Genomic DNA, 17,085 nt, shown 5'->3' with positions numbered 1-17,085 from the left:
TTGCTGCGTTACTTCCCCTGGCTTCCTTAATTTCGTTTTCACGAGTTGAGTTTCCGCGTCTTTTGAGTTGCCTTTATTGTTTTCCTCCCGTCTCTTTACGGTTTTGCTTTGCACTTGTTGAATTTCCCGCGTTTTGTGTTCTCTTTTCTCCTGTGTTTTTATGGTCAAGTTTTGTTTTACGCATTGAGTTTTCTATGTCATTTTGTGTTTGGTGTTTCTACCACTGTGTGTATGCTTGCTTTACTCATGCGCTGACTTATATCATCGATATCAATTCTGTCAGCTCTAGCTGGCACTTGGTTCCACATCTCTCTCTCTCTCTGTGTTTTCACGTGATATGTATGTTCACGTACTTGCTGCGTTACATTGAGACAGATTATAACAGGGGTCCCTCACTACCTGTGGGACAAAATGAGGGTGGCTTAGTTGGTTTTGTAGTGGTTTAAAATTAGTTAGGATCCCTTGGTACGTGTTCTGGAAGCCACATATGTTAATATGTTAATAAAACACCTTGGCTACTGCATATGCTCGCTATGACTTCATTTACCGAAACATAAGGACATATACACATACTATTACACCACAAACACTTTTTTTTGACTAAATGAATGAACATATTTGAACATATTTAACATATTTGAAGTTATTGTAGTATGTTTATAAAAGTACATTTGCATTTTAAAGGATGTTATCTGACCTGGAAAATTGGTTCCATGATGATGCCCTGTTAAGAAATGGAGGATACATTAACCTGATTGTGAATCTAACCTCCACTAGCAATTTACAAAAATGTTTTAATAATTGCTTGCCTTTTTTCAGGTGTATTTCTGGAAGCCACCTTGCTTTAAATCAGTAGTCAGCAAAAAGAATTATAAGTCAAAAGTCTGACTATGCAAAAAAGATTAATATTCCACAAGAAATAAAAAATAACTTACTTTCCTCTCCTTTTCTTATAAATAATGAATATAATCCCAGCAATGACACACAGAAGCAACATAGGTGCAATAACGTAAGGTCCTATGGTCTCCATTCCAAGCCCCTCATATCCTTAAAAATAATGTGCAATACTTTCACTGCACAGCATTGTTTCAAACAACTTCTCAATAAGTCTGAAGCTTTTCACATTAGCTCCATACTCACTCTTCACACTCAGGTAGGTTTCACTTTGTTGTTTTTTTCCTCCCCAAAACAGGGCACTGCAAATGAGGTTTTCTTCCTTTTCATAACCTGTTGGGATGAAAGTAATCGTAGAGGTTGTCTCCCATTGGCCCGCACCAACGTCCGTGTGGCTCACCACATCCCTGGCGGTTGGGACGTTCCATGTGATTGTAGGGGGGTACGAGGAGCACGTGTGGGTTACGGAGCAGCTTATTGTGAATCGTTTGCCTGGTTCCATCTCCTCAGGTAGAGACAATATCACAGGCTTGTTAGGAGATGCTGCATTCAAAGAGAAACATAGCCATTAAATGGGTTTCTCGATAAGATATTGTATCTGATTCTTAACAGTAGTGGATGTAATCAAATTATGTGTCACTATGAGATTTGAAAATAAATAACTTGACAAATTTTGCAAGCAGCAAAGTCAGTCAACTATGATGGTCCTCACCCTTCATTGAGATAAAGACGCAGCTGTGGTTAAATCTGTACTTGTCGTTTCCTTTCTCAGCACGGAAGCAGAAGGGGCCGTTATCGTGCGCTTGCACGTTGTCTATCTCCAAAGTGCAGTTCTGCTCGTTGGGATCCCCCAGGAGCTGGGTGCGACCCTTAAAGTTGTCCACGATGTTGCTCTGGCCAGTGTGGAAAACAAACTCCCCCTTCCTGGTGACCCACAAGCTACGGAGTTGTGTAAGAGACTCGTCACCAGTCTTGAATGTACATGGTATCACCACACATGAGCGCACCAAAGCACTGATTTTGGGAACCACATTCGCCTCAAATACGTGGACAGCTGAAATAGAAACAGTAAAATATAAGAATTGAAACTATAACAGCTTCTATCTACAGTCATGGCCAAAAGTTGTGAGAATGACACAAATATTATATTTTCACATGATCTGCTGCCCTCTGGTTTTTATGTGTGTTTGTCAGATGTTTTTATCACATACAGAAATATAATTACAATCATATTATGAGTAACAAAAGCTTTTATTGACAGTTAGAGTTAATGCAGCAAGTCAATATTTGCAGTGTTGACCCTTCTTCAGGACCTCTGCAATTCTCCGTGGCATGCTCTCAATCAACTTCTGGACCAAATCATGACTGATAGCAGTCCATTCTTGCACAATCAATGCTTGCATTTTGTCCGGATTTTGTTTGTTTTTGTTTGTCCACCTGTTTCTTGATGATTGACCACAAGTTCTCAATGGGATTAAGATCTGGGGAGTTTCCAGGCCATGGACCCAAAATCTCTGTTTTGTTCCCTGAGCCATTTAGTTATCACCTTTGCTTTATGGCAAGGTGCTCCATCATGCTGGAAAAGGCATTGTTGATCACCAAACTGCTTTCTGGACATTCTGGTACCATTCTTTATTCATGGCTGTGTTTTTAGGATAGACTGTGGGAGAGCCATTTCCCTTGGCTGAGAAGCAACCCCACACATGAATGGTTTCAGGATGCTTTACAGTTGGCATGAGAAAAGACTGGTGGTAGCGCTCACCTTGTCTTCTCCGAACAAGCTGTTTTCCAGATGTCCCAAACAATCAGAAAATGACTTTACCCCAGTCCTCAGCAGTCCACTCCCTGTACCTTTTGTAGAATATCAGTCTGTCCCTGATGTTTATTTCTGGAAAGAAGTGGCTTCTTTGCTGCCCTCCTTGAGACCAGGCCTTGCTCCAAGAGTCTCCGCATCACAGTGCATGCAGATGCACTCACACCTGCCTGCTGTCATTCCTGAGCAAGCTCTGCACTGCTGGTAGCCCGATCCCGCAGCTGAAACACTTTTAAGAGACAGTCCTGGCACTTGCTGGTCTTGGGCGCCCTGGAGCTTTTTTTGGCAACAATGGAACCTCTCTCCTTGAAGTTATTGATGATGCAATAGATTGTTCACTGAGGTGCAATCTTTCTAGCTGCAATACTCTTCCCTGTTAGGCCATTTTTGTGCAGTGCATGGATGACTGCATGTGTTTCTTTAGAGATAACCATGGTTAACAGAAGAGAAACAATGATGCCAAGCACCAGCCTCCTTTTAAAGTGTCCAGTGGTGTCATTCTTACTTAATCATGACAGATTGATTTCCAGCCCTGTCCTCATCAACACCCACACCTGTGTTAATGGAGAAATCACTGAAACGATGTTAGCTGGTCCTTTTAAGGCAGGGCTGCAATGAAGCTGAAATGTGTTTTGGGGGATAAAGTTCATTTTCTAGGCAAATATTGACTTTGCAATTAATTGCTGTTAAGCTGATCACTCTTTATAACATTCTGGAGTATATGCAAATTTCCATTATAAAAACTGAAGCAGTAGACTTTGTAAAAATTAATATTTGTATAATTCTCAAAACTTTTGGCCATGACTATCTATTTATCTATCTTAAACTGTACTTGAGTGGCATTAGGAATGGAAATAGGAAAAGCATACTGTCATTCTCAAATGGATCCACATCTTTGGGCACATATTCTGCAAATGAACAAAGGGCACAGGTGAAATGATGGAACGGATGCACACATGGTGGGTAAGTAACTACTCTTACAAAATTTGCTGTCACTCACTTAAAACCTGTAAAACAACCGAGGCTTTGATCTCGAGGCTTTGATCATCAGGATACTTTGCAGTACAGATGAGTTTTTTACCATTATCCTCCATTGAGGGTAAAAATAATATATTAGAAGTTGTAGCCCAAACCAGCCCGATGCTTTTTTTGGTCCCTGTAGTCTCTGGCATGTCTTTGTAGTTCCAGGAGATCTCTGGAGCCGGTGTCTTGCAAGAATGGTAAACAGTGCAGGTAAAGTTCTTTCCAAAACCTTCTGTGACATCTGCCTCTGCTGGTACAATGGTTATGTCTTTATGGATACCTGAAATGGTAAGAATTTGTATCAGAATTAGTAAGGACAAAATGCTAATTTAATGGAATACAAAAACCCAAATATAACTCGGATATCGCTTATAGTTCATGCTTGGTAGTCATTGTATTGAGAATGATATTACAGTGATGTTTGGTTATGCTATATAGCATTTTGGGGGAGTGTTATAGGATATTTTGGGGTAGCCTATCAAGTTTGTGAGTGTTAATGGAGGAACAATAAAGATGATGTACAGTTATTAGAAAAACATTGAAAGGGGTCTGAGAACTGTTTAGCTAACCTAACAAAACAATTCTGATCGTCAAACAAACTTCTCATTATCATATTCATAATAACATCTTTCACGTATTGGTTTAATGCTTACACTGAGGATTGAGATTTATTTGAGCTTCTGATATCTGCCCGCCTAGGAACGTGGCTTTACATGTAACAACGTGATCTTCCATTGTGTAAAATGTGTGATGCTTGGTCAGTTCCCAGACGCCATTCTGCATTGGAGTGTGCACAGTTATGTCATTTGGTAGTGCTTCTCCCAGGGACAGAGCTGGTGGACTGGATGGACAGGTGTGGTATACACTGTGTAGGGGTTTCACCTACTAATCCTTTAAAGTAGATATAATTTGTTTTACCTTAATAATTAATCAGTCTCATTAATTTAGAATCAGTCTCATATTCTAATTATACCAGAACCATAACATTTAGTTATTAACTAAGGGTAATTAATGGTTTGGTATCTGAAGGATTTAACTATGAATTCTTTGGAGGTTTTGGCATCAACCACTTTTGAATGACATCAACACAGACAATGTGGTGAAAATAAATGATACATTTATTTAAAACCAACTATTCTAAAACACAAACAGCATCAACAGGTATCAGTATATTAACAGTGAAGACTGGGTATCTAGTGTGTGTGTGTGTAAAAAGGGGAGGAGAGTAATGTGTGCGCGCACTTGTGCGCGTGTGAGGAGGCGGGGGTTGTAGTCTCAGTTCTCCTATGGAGAACAAAGCAACTAAAATGGCGCCGACTTTAACATAGTGACGCTGCCCTACTGTTTAATGAGCTCAGCTGGTTTATTCCAACGTGGTCAGAACAAAGGGTAATGGAGCTGGCTTAATAACTAAAAATTAATGTGGTGTGTCTGAAAATGGGGAAGACTACAAGTCGTTCATTAATTAGATAAATAAAAACATGGAGAGACTGCATGCAAGGTGGAGAACTTTGTGTGTACAAATTTTAATGAAGATTATGAAAATAAAGTTAAGCACATTCAGAATGTATTAACAGAAAGCTTGGTTAACTCTACAGTTCAAATAACTTTGCCCTTTTATAAACTATGCCCAGCGGTTAGAGTCTCACGTGTTGAGGATTTGGGGTAGTGTTGTCGTCCTCCCTGAATTAGGAGAGAATTTCCACCACAGGCTCCTCGTTGATAAAGCGGCGTCGTCCAGGTGAGCTGGGAAACGTCCTTCTGGATATGAAGTCCAGGAATGAGAGTCTCGTTCACGGTTTAACAACAGGGAATTGATCGCCTTTGTTTCAGTCCGTGTGGCCGCGTTAACAAGCTTGATTGAAGTCGTTCGGTGAATCTGTTGCCGCGGTAACGTTGATCGGTTGCTGGTTAGATTACACCGTAACTCGGGCTCGTTAATTAACTAATACGACTTTCAGCTGTTTGCCGTTAGTCGTACCAAAGTTCGCGTGCTCTCAAACAAAACCAGAGAGAGAGATATTACGGAGCCTCTCTTTAATACAGACCCTCCAGAAAGTCGCGATGTTGCGATTTGCAACTTCAACGCAACTTCAAGCAAATCTCGCGAATTCAGGGCGGTGTTACAACTTCAGCTAATCATCGCAACTTTCCCGCAAATTTGACCAATCACTGATGTCGTCTTGATGTGACGTCGACAAACTCCCGCCTACTTCCGTATATACGTTCAAGAGGAGCAGACTGAAAGCAGTATGAGCGACGAAAATAACGGCAAAAAGATCGGGAAAAGCAGTATCCCGCAGAGCCGGAGTGGCTAATCGGGAGATTCGGGAGGATTCCCGAAGGGCCGGCTCATGTCAATCTCTAGTTTGGGCCGATTGGGAGGGAAAAATTATTTTGGGCCGGATTTGGGCATGAAACTACCGGGCTGAAAAAGTGGCCCACTCCGGCCCTGGTATCCCGGTACACTACATGAAAGCGGGGATAAACTGTCCAGATCCGACCCGCGAATTGATTATCTATGGCCCCCTGGATGATATTTAATTACTATTAGAACCGGCCCGTAGGCCACAGCCGCCCGATGGTGTTTTGCACGCACAAACACTACATTCCCCACAATGCAACGGTAGCCCGCGAAGTCACTGCAGCGCACGCAAGCGGCGAGGGTCTGAGATAAAGTTTATAAGTTTAAACTTTTTAAACTGAGATAAAGTTTAAAGTCATAGATAAAGTTTATTTATCTCTGATCCATATCTGTGAGTTACTAGTTCGCTCTGGCACAACCACTGGCGATCGATCTCGATATAATACTTAATTTGTGTCCATTTTACAGGCCGCCCGGTAACAACTTACGTTCGCTAACTCCCCCCCCCCCCCCCCGTCAACAATTAATGTTCGCCACCCCCTCCAGGTTCAAATCTCACTTCAAGCGATCTTGAAAAGTTGGCAACCCTGAATAAATAGGTAAATAGATAATTAAAATGGACTACTAAATAGAGGAAACCATACAACATTTACTCCCTATTGTAATGTACTCACAAAAAAGCAAAAACACACCGCAACTTCCATCGCAATTTTTTTGAAAAACACCCGCAACATCAAACAGTTTAGCCCGCAACAATCACAAAAAAGGCCCGCGAAATCCTGGTGGGACTGTTAATAGGTCTAACCTCGTGTCGGTCAAACCAGAGAGAGAGTGATGAATGGCTGTTCAGGGTATTTAAACACCTGAACTGTAGACACACCCTTACTTCCGTCAAAGCAAGCTTGTTCCATGTGTTGCCAGTGGTACTGCCACCTGCTGGTTTAGCATGGTACCTACATTCCCCCCTTGGTCTTCAGACTGGGGCTGATGTCACAGTCTTGAAGAGCACAAAAGGTTATCCATGCAGTCCATGTTCCCTGTAGCATCCACTGGGAGGTGATCAATTCCATAAGTCAAGTTTTCCATCCCGCCCATAGCATGATCCATGAGATGGCTGGGAGATGCTGTAGACATACATCTGGGCAACAAGTTCACTACTGCGCAGTTCTTGAACAGTAACTAAGGTTAACCAAATCAAGAAAAACAATGAAAGGATACTAATGCATGGCTTAGATTTCACTTGGCTTTATACAAGGAAAACAAGGTCACATGCAGGATTAAATGCCTTTGATGGAAAAGAGGAAGTACATCAGGCATGGAGAAAGGTGTGGAGTTAGCACATGTTGGTGTTAGTCTGTTGGCTGGAACAAACCTAACAATGTTTTAAAGGAAAGATCTTGCTGGACTAAAACATTTGGGTTAATGTCCAGTTAGAGTGTGGCTTCTTGTGAGATCTAGTAAAATGTAAATGGGGGTTCAACTGAGGTGTAATGCCTCATCCTATCCTGTGATAGTGAAGTATTTAAACAAACAAAATACATTTCTAATGCCGCTATTGCTAAGTGTACACTTGAGTATCAGGAGCTGTCAGGGCCGGAGTGGGACACTTTTTCAGCCCGGGAGTTTTATGACCAAATCCGGCCCAAAATTATTTTTCCCTCCCAATCGGCCCAAACTAGAGATTAACATGAACCGGCCCATCGGGAATCCTCCCGAATCTCCCGATTAGCCACTCCGGCTTTGGGAGCCGTCATCATGCAATAACTAACATCTCTAGTGGTTCTGAGGAATAGTTATGCGATTTATGCCAGACTTATTTGCCAAGTTTGCACCACCGTGGTAGCAGATGTGCTTACCTATATTCTGTGAGATCTGGAAACATAGCTACATGTTTACAGGCTGAATGTTTACATGTAACTTCGTATAAAGTCAGTTCTACCTCCTCCTGGCTCAGGCTGGAGGGCCACTAACCGATCCTTATCTATGGCTGTCCGCCCTTCCACTGGTTCTGTCTCTCTTTCCACCTCTTGGCTCTGTCCCTGTGATGAGAGTAGCGAGAGGGGCCTGCAGAAAGAACAGTGTCTGAATTTACAGGGAAAGCATATGGAGGACCTTGGAGCTCTTTGGAGTCTCCTCCAGGCATACTGGGCTGCACAACAGTCTCCCAAACGGTCTGCGTGGTCTTTCTGATCTCACGCATCGACAGGTCACCCTGGCGTGCTAAAAGTGAGACATGGGTACTCACACAAGGGTGGAGATTGTGCAAAAATAGGGATTTGAAGGTTCGGTCTTCTGTGAGACCGGGTCCATTTCTTCCCTGGAAAAATGTTTGTTTCAAGCGATTAAAGTAATCTCTGGGATGCTTTGAACGCTTGTGCTTAATTTTAATGGCCGACATGAATGCTGACGTCAAAGATAGGGGAATACTCCTCACGAGGGCTTTGCAAAGCTGAGTGTAACTGTCCCTAATGGAAAACGGCTGTGACTCTATGAACGTGTGAACTGATCTAGAGGTGGTTTTCCAAATTAGCTTCACTTTCTCTCGTTCTGTTGCATAAGGCAAGTCCGAGAGGCTACACTCAATTTCTTTGAGGTAGTCTTCAACAAGGTAGTTTGAACTTGCTGGGTCAAATGGCTCCATGTCCTTGGCTAGTGAATCTAGCAGCTTTAAACGAGGGAAATCTTCAAGGACATGTCTATTAGAATAGGAAGGTGGACCTTCACTATCCAAGTGGTGTAACTCTTGGTCAATAGGATGCCTACTGCCTCCTGTCTCTCTGTGCCTAGGTGGCAGTAATGAGCCTTTATGCATCTCAAGTTGAGAAATATCTGTATTTCTCCTTGAGGTAGGAGCTAGAGCATGTACGTCACTGTGCCAGCCTGTGTGTGGGTCAGTGGAATGATGCTCAGCGTTTAGGTAAGTTCTGTTATATGCTCTACCTGGCGAGACGTCCCTTGTCTGTACGTTCTGCCAGTGGTGTACATCAGCATGCCTTCTGCCGTCCTGCTCTGTGTCTATAGGAGGCAACAGTGAGCCTTTGTGCATCTCAAGTTGGGAAATTTCTGCACTTCCTCTTGAGGAAATAGCTGAAGCATGTACGTCACTGTGCCAGCCTGTGCGTGGGTCAGTGGAATAATGCTCAGCATTCATACAAGGCTTCTTAACTGTGATACCTAATGAGATGTCCCTGGTCTGGACACCATGCAGAGGATAATGGTCACCAGCATGCTTTCTACCTTCTTGGTCTCTGTCCATAGGGGGCAACAGTGAGCCTTTGCGCATCTCAAGTTGAGAAATACCTGCATTTCTCCTTGAGGAAGAAGCTGGAGCATGTACGTCACTCTCCCAGCCTGTGCGTGGGTGAGTGGAATGATGCTCAGCTTTTAAGTAAGGCTTCCTAGCTGCTGTACCTGACGGGATGTCCCTGGTCTGGACATCATGCAGAGAATAAGGAGGGCCAAAATACATAGCAGGATTAGTATTACTCTCCTTGTTACTCAAGAGTAAGTGGGCAGAAGCTAGGGATGAGTAAGAGGGCTCTGCTGACTCGTAGCAAGAGGATGCAGACGGGGCATCTGCTCTAGGAGGGTGATTCTCCACAGAGGCTTCACTTTGAGCTTCAGAAGCTGAACAGTCAGTAGTATCATATGGATACTCTGAGGAAGAACTAGTTGCATCTAATCTAAGACTCATGGGGACTGGAGCCGGGGCCTTAGGATGTACGACAGGTGCATCATCACCTGTGGAGTGCTGACTATGTTGGCTTTCCACAGTAACTAATTTAGAAGTTCTAGAGGTGCCAGATCTAGTTGCAAGGAAGTCTTGCGCTCTCGCACGGGCAAGCTCACTCTCCCTTTGGAGGCGGGCAGTTTCTGTTAAGCCCGTGTGACGTTCACTTTCGGTGAACACGTCATTCAGTGCATGAGTGGTCAGTTGAAGGTTGTGGCGAAGGCTCTCAACCTCAGAACTGAGCTTAGCAGTGTCCTGTTTGAGGAGTCTATTTTCCTTACATACTGCCTCTACTTCTAAGCGAGCCTGCTGCTGACTTAGAAGGAACATTTTAAAAACTACATCTGGAACGGTAGGGGTCTCCTCAAAGGAGTCCTTTAGAGGTTTCTCAACATCCTTTCTACCTGGTTCAAGCATCTGAAGGAGCTGAACAACCAAAGATGGGCAAGAATTCTGTTTTAGAAAAGCCATGGTTAGTCTAAGCGTACCTACAGGGTAGTTAGAAAAAGGGGCAAAATCAATTCTTCTTCAGTGCAAACTTGTTTAGCTAATGTGCCAGGACCTTGTGTCTGGCAAGTGTGGGCAGGTGAATGGGTAATTACCTGGACAGAGTTGTGCAAAAGGTGATTATGGTACCTGGAACTAAACACTAGCACACTGGATAAAAGACTGCAACAGTGAAGTCTGGTAACTGTGCTAAATAATTATCCTAATACTTCTGCAGTACAGGGGAAATCAGTGGGATGCCACACAAGTTAAAGCAACTGAATTACTATTAAAGTAATCAGACATTAAATGAGTAAAATAAATATACTGATCTTCAGTTGACTGCTCAATGAATGTGAATAGTAACCAAATGGTAAACAAATTAGAACAAGATATCACCAAACTAAAGTTACCAAGAATTAGCTTTCCTCTATAGGAAGACTTAGAAAGCGCTCTGGCGCCCTCTTCTGGCGAATTTGGAGATGGTCCTATTCAAATGGCTTGAAAGCCTGTGATATGAAAATATGGTTGATATCAAACAAATATGGTTGAGCCAGAAATCTTCCTCAAACGGGGCACCAATTATGTAGGGGTTTCACCTACTAATCCTTTAAAGTAGATATAATTTGTTTTACCTTAATAATTAATCAGTCTCATTAATTTAGAATCAGTCTCATATTCTAATTATACCAGAACCATAACATTTAGTTATTAACTAAGGGTAATTAATGGTTTGCTATCTGAAGGATTTAACTATGAATTCTTTGGAGGTTTTGGCATCAACCACTTTTGAATGACATCAACACAGACAATGTGGTGAAAATAAATGATACATTTATTTAAAACCAACTATTCTAAAACACAAACAGCATCAACAGGTATCAGTATATCAGTGTGTGTGTGTGTGTGTGTGTGTAAAAAGGGGAGGAGAGTAATGTGTGCGCGCGCTTGTGCGCGTGTGAGGAGGCGGGGGTTGTAGTCTCAGTTCTATGGAGAACAAAGCAACTAAAATGGTTGCATTTTACCGACTTTAAACAGTAGGGCAGCGCGACTATGTTAATGAGCTCAGCTGGTTTATTCCAACGTGGTCAGAACAAAGGGTAATGGAGCTGGCTTAATAACTAAAAATTAATGTGGTGTGTCTGAAAATGGGGAAGACTACAAGTCGTTCATTAATTAGATAAATAAAAACATGGAGATATTGCATGCAAGGTGGAGAACTTTTTGTATACAAATCTTAATGAAGATTATGAAAATAAAGTTAAGCACATTCAGAAGCTTGGTTAACTCTACAGTTCAAATAACTTTGCCCTTTTATAAACTATGCCCAGCGGTTAGAGTCTCACGTGTTGAGGATTTGGGGTAGTGTCGTCGTCCTCCCTGAATTAGGAGAGAATTTCCACCACAGGCTCCTCGTTGATAAAGCGGCGTCGTCCAGGTGAGCTGGGAAACGTCCTTCTGGATATGAAGTCCAGGAATGAGAGTCTCGTTCACGGTTTAACAACAGGGAATTGATCGCCTTTGTTTCAGTCCGTGTGGCCGCGTTAACAAGCTTGATTGAAGTCGTTCTGTGAATCTGTTGCCGCGGTAACGTTGATCGGTTGCTGGTTAGATTACACCGTAACTCGGGCTCGTTATTTAACTAATACGACTTTCAGCTGTTTGCCGTTAGTCGTACCAAAGTTCGCGTGCTCTCAAAAAAAAAACCGGTGAGAGAGAAATGGCGGAGCCTCTCTTTAATAGGTCTAACCTCGGTGTCAATCAAACCAGAGAGAGAGATATTACGGAGCCTCTCTTTAATAGGTCTAACCTCGTGTTGGTCAAACCAGAGAGAGAGTGATGAATGGCTGTTCAGGGTATTTAAACACCTGAACTGTAGACACACCCTTACTTCCGTCAAAGCAAGCTTGTTCCATGTGTTGCCAGTGGTACTGCCACCTGCTGGTTTAGCATGGTACCTACAACTGCAGGACACTGTAATTTGCTCTCCCACCCTGGGTATTGAGTGATGCTCAATTTCGGTTTATTTGGTTTATCTTACCTTTTCACACACAACACAGCGCTTTGCTTTTGAAAGTTCAGAAACATATTGGGTCTGTCTCAAAACCTAGTGAGCTCTCTACGTAGGCACTGACTATGTAGACAGCTGTCTAACTAGACAACGTTCTAACCGCCATCCAGCCTCATAAGGCACATTATTGGGACACTCTAGTTAGACAGCGACTGCGTCACGACTTGGCCCCCCCCCCACAGCACGCGCCCGCTGTTTACTCACCTCAGCTACGGGAAACACCTCGGGTCATCGCTATACCGGCATTATGGACGAACCTGTTGCAGTTTTTATTGTAATTTTAATTGTTTTTGCGCTGGAGGAAGAGCGATGGAGACGTGAAAGCCGACGTGCTGCAGCCAGACGCCGAAATTTAAGACGAGCGCTGATTTCTGTCTTTGAACGGGTAAGATCTGCTCAGATTTTCTCGGAGGTAAAAACTTTCCTCTTGTACTTGATTTCAACAATTAATCCCCCCCCCCCCCCCCATATTATAATGCTGTCTTTTAAGCATAAAAGGTATGTTTTTAAAGGATAAAACTCATCTGCAAATACGCATTTTATACATTTTATTTTATGCAAAGTGATACAAATATACACATGTAGACAATTCATTTTAAATAAATAAATAGATAAAATTAGAACCTGTGTGAACAGTTAATTTACAAAACAGATAAGTGATATTCTTTAAACACGAAGTAAATCACTTTTCTGTTTCGCAAAATAACTTCACACACACACAAAGTTATTTTTCCATTTCTTGCAGGGAGAAAGACCTACAAGGTACTGTGCTCTGAACACAAGTGTACCACTTCTGAGAATATTCCTAGACGACACCCAAATCAAATCAAAGTTTATTTGTATAGCGCTTTTCACAACACATGTCACAAAGCGCTTTACAGGATTTAAAAGGTTAACAATACTATGGGTCCAGAACCCTAATGAGCAAGCCAAAACACCCAAGACACCAAGCCCGACTTTCGCCTGAACCGTGAATCCCTGAAAGTGCTTTTACAACTCATCAACCATGAGAGCACCCATGGTTGGGGGGGAGCCATCGAAGTGTTGGTTTTTCTTTTTTGGTTGGCCTGTGGCACATCATACCGCATTGTATCCCGTGCTTTTTCTATACCCTACAGTTCTACAGTGCACCGTGTAATTCACAGAGTGGCCCATGAAATGCGGCGAATCCTTCCGAAAGTTATCCGGCACCCAAAACCAGAAGAACTGCAGAGCATCTCTGATGGCTTTGTGAGGCTGGGAAACCATGCAGCTTTCCACTCTGTAGTTGGTGCAATAGATTGGTGCTATGTGCGAATCAAAGCCCCTGCCTGTGTCACTCTGCACAACATCTGCATGGGAGCAGGAGATGTTGTTCAGCCTGAGGAGGAAGCAGATGAATATGAAGCTGATATGCAGGAAGACGACAACATTACAGCTGTCAGTGGCCACCAATTACGGGAGCAACTTTGTGCCAACATTGCTGGTGTCCAGTGATTTTATTAAACCAGAAACAAATAAATCAGTTTTGTTTTCATTAAATGTTATACATTTGCACTGCCAGCATTAAGATGCTTTATAATTCAGGAAAATACAACATTTTAACCTCAGTGTTCTACACAAACGCTTCGAGTGTAATCAAACATTTTGCAATATCTACCTAATTTTAAATAGTTTAGAAAGATGCCTAAATGCATGAATATTAAGCAATTATTAGCTTAATATTAGCTTATACTGTAACTGACAATGCATTAGTTACGTATTAACTATTTAGTTTTCTAAAGCAGGTTTTCTATCAACTTCGATTGCTGATCTGGTCCCTAAGAGTGGAAATCATTTGTATATCTGAACACTGACTATCACGTTAAAAAGCCCACATACATGTCCTATTAACCCAGCAGGGCTAACAAATTATACAAGAAAGGAATAACTAAGATAACTAATAAAATATTACAGTGACTGATTAAAAAAACGCTTTTAGATGGGCTGTTAGCATCAGCTGTTAGCATCAGCCCATCTAAAACAGTGCTCTGACGCTTCAAAACCCGGTAGCATAAATGCTAACCCATTGATATATAAAACACTGGAAAAAGGCCACCGACTAACCCAATAAATCGCTAATTTGTATTCTGTTATGCCAAGAAAACCCATAAAATACAACACTTACGCTATAAAAACTTAAATAACTTACATTTGAAAATGACTTCGCCGCTGGACGTCCTTCTTCCATCCGCCATGATTTAAAAAGTTGAGCTGCGCCATGCTCCCCCGCGTTGCATCATGGGATTGCCTTACCGGCTGGGGAAGGGTCTAATGCTGACTTATTACAGGGTCAGATTAAGGTATCTTAGTAGACAGCATTTTTAAGGTATCTAAGAATTGAGACAGCCTACTTCTCAGGAACGCGCATCCCATGACGTAAGATGCTGTCTATGTAGAGAGCTCACTAGGTATTGAGACAGACCCATTATGTGTATTACTTACACTTTGCTTGATGTGTGTTGGTTGCTGATGCAGAGAGCCCCCCTGGGTGTGTGATCTCACAGCGAACTGTTTGGATTACAGACTGAACAACTCCTTGGTGTATTAATGTGGTTTTCCATCTGCCGTCATTAAGGTAAATCGTCTCTATCTGGGGATGTGCTCCATCAATGTTTTGCACAATGCTCAGATTCAGAGTGGGAGGCTGGTATGGGCAGGAGTGGTATGTGGAACACTGCACAGTGATGCTCTCCCCCACTGTGTGACCTCCAACAATCTGAATGATGGGTTGTTCTGCTGATGCTGCAAAATAAACAATTGTCAATCACAATGGAATTAAAATGTGACACATTGGGTGCAGGAGAGTTTCCACTTAGCGTAGAAACACTATGCTTCAGAAAACATGTTTAACATCTTTGCCTAGCCATGATTCTTTTAACAATACATAGTTGACAAGCAGAAAACACCGTTGAGGGCTGAGAGGATAGAACACTTACTTTTGATGGATATTTTAGATGTAACATCAAAAAACCTGTAAGTCCTTCTGCCAACATTTTCTGGATCTATCCAAGCATATACTGTTCTTCCATGGTGGGTTAGGCTGAGATCCGTAATCAGCAGACTGCAGTCTCTTATGCAGTCCCCTCCTATGCAGTACCCTCTATGTGACCTTTTAAATAAGTTGGTTTTTCCTCTAAACTCGCCCATCACAGATCCAGTGTACCAGTCATCATACACTATAGGATAATACATGTAGTGATATTCATACCACACTATCCGATCAGGATTTGGAACTTTATTTAATGCGCTGAATGAACATGGAATCACCAGGCAGGAACCTGAAAAACCCTGAACATTGTTGGGCATTTGGATCCTCCAACTCCATGTAGCACTAAACAGGAATCCTGTGTGGCAGTAAAAGTCTAATTAGTGATTATTAAATAAGGGAATTTATTCATTTACCCTAGGGAAACAATCACAAGCAGTTCGCAATACTCTGTGTAAAGAAAGGACTGTACTCTTTTAAATACTGTAATACTCTACAACAGGGGTGCCCAACCTTTTATTAACCAAGATCTACTTTTGAAGTTGATAGCATGCCGAGATCTACCAAGTCAAACACAAGGGCCGGGCAATAATTTAAACAAGGAACCCTAATCGTAGTTCAAATGTAGTTGTTTTTTTATTCGCACAGGTAGAGAATAAGCAGTAAATCCAACAAATGAGGAAATGCTCAATGCGTCAAAAATAGCTTGTCAAAACAGAACAAGAATCTCACAAGAACTTCACACCATCTCTATCTCTCTTAGCCACACACACACACACACACACACACACACACACACACCAAAACTACAGAAAAGAGCAGTCAAAAAACCCAAATCTAAAAAAAAACAAGTAATTCCACAGATTAACACACACACACACCCCAAAACTACAGAAAAGAGCAGTCAAAAAACCCAAATGTAAATAAAAAAACAAGTAATTCCACAGATTAACACACACACACACACACACCAAAACTTCAGAAAAGAGCAGTCAAAAAACCCAAATCTAAATAAAAAAACTAGTAATTCCACAGATTAACACACACACATACACACACAATAACAATAACTCTAGATAAATATATGGATATGAATATGTGTAATTCAAGATATTAACATACTCTTCTAAGTCCAGTATATGGATATGAATAGGCCCAGTGCTTAATTTGTAAATCAAACGATGCCGGAACGCAAACAGCGGCATGAGACACGAGGTCACTGAGGCCAACAATGTCACCGGATCGCACACAAAACGCAACACTTAGGCGCACAAATGTCAAAATAACAAGCCAATTCGTATCTATAAATTACTTTTTAATTATTTATATTATGTGTTTTATAAGTGTTTTAAGTGCAGAAGTGCATTTTAAGTGCATTTTCAAGTACTTTAGCCTAAAGCCAGCACTTTTCAAATCTGAAACACAAAACAACATTAAAATTGGTCAGGTAAATGTTCCTTCTCCTGTTTGTGAGGGGTGTTTCTTTATACTACCACATATGTTTCGGACAACACTGCATAGAATGTGACGCGGCAAACGCTTCCGCCGTTTGCGGAGTTTCGTGCAAGGTGTGCGGAGTCGCGCGCTATGGTCACTCGCGAAAGTATAACTAGCTTTATAGGGGAGACGCGGAAAGGCATCGCTAAAAAGCAGAGCTCTTATGTGATTTAGGAAACCTGAATGTGGATCTTCTGTT

General features: G+C 42.0%; 1 protein-coding gene across 1 annotated transcript in view; it reads right to left on the bottom strand.

Annotated features, from left to right (window-relative positions):
• Positions 1–1,048: 1,048 nt before the first annotated feature.
• LOC143478366 (uncharacterized) overlaps positions 1,049–17,085 on the bottom strand; it is an 89,753-nt gene continuing 73,716 nt past the window's right edge. Inside the window, exons 13-14 of the mRNA XM_076977322.1 lie at positions 1,607–1,948; positions 1,049–1,437 (exon numbers count right to left, since the gene is read on the bottom strand). Of these exons, the coding sequence (XP_076833437.1) occupies positions 1,049–1,437; positions 1,607–1,948 (731 nt within the window). The remainder of the gene's footprint in view (positions 1,438–1,606; positions 1,949–17,085) is intronic.

The sequence above is a fragment of the Brachyhypopomus gauderio genome, chromosome 16 (genome assembly GCF_052324685.1).
Source record: "Brachyhypopomus gauderio isolate BG-103 chromosome 16, BGAUD_0.2, whole genome shotgun sequence".
Classification (NCBI taxonomy): Eukaryota; Metazoa; Chordata; class Actinopteri; order Gymnotiformes; family Hypopomidae; genus Brachyhypopomus; species Brachyhypopomus gauderio.
This window is presented reverse-complemented; position numbering and strand designations above follow the sequence as displayed.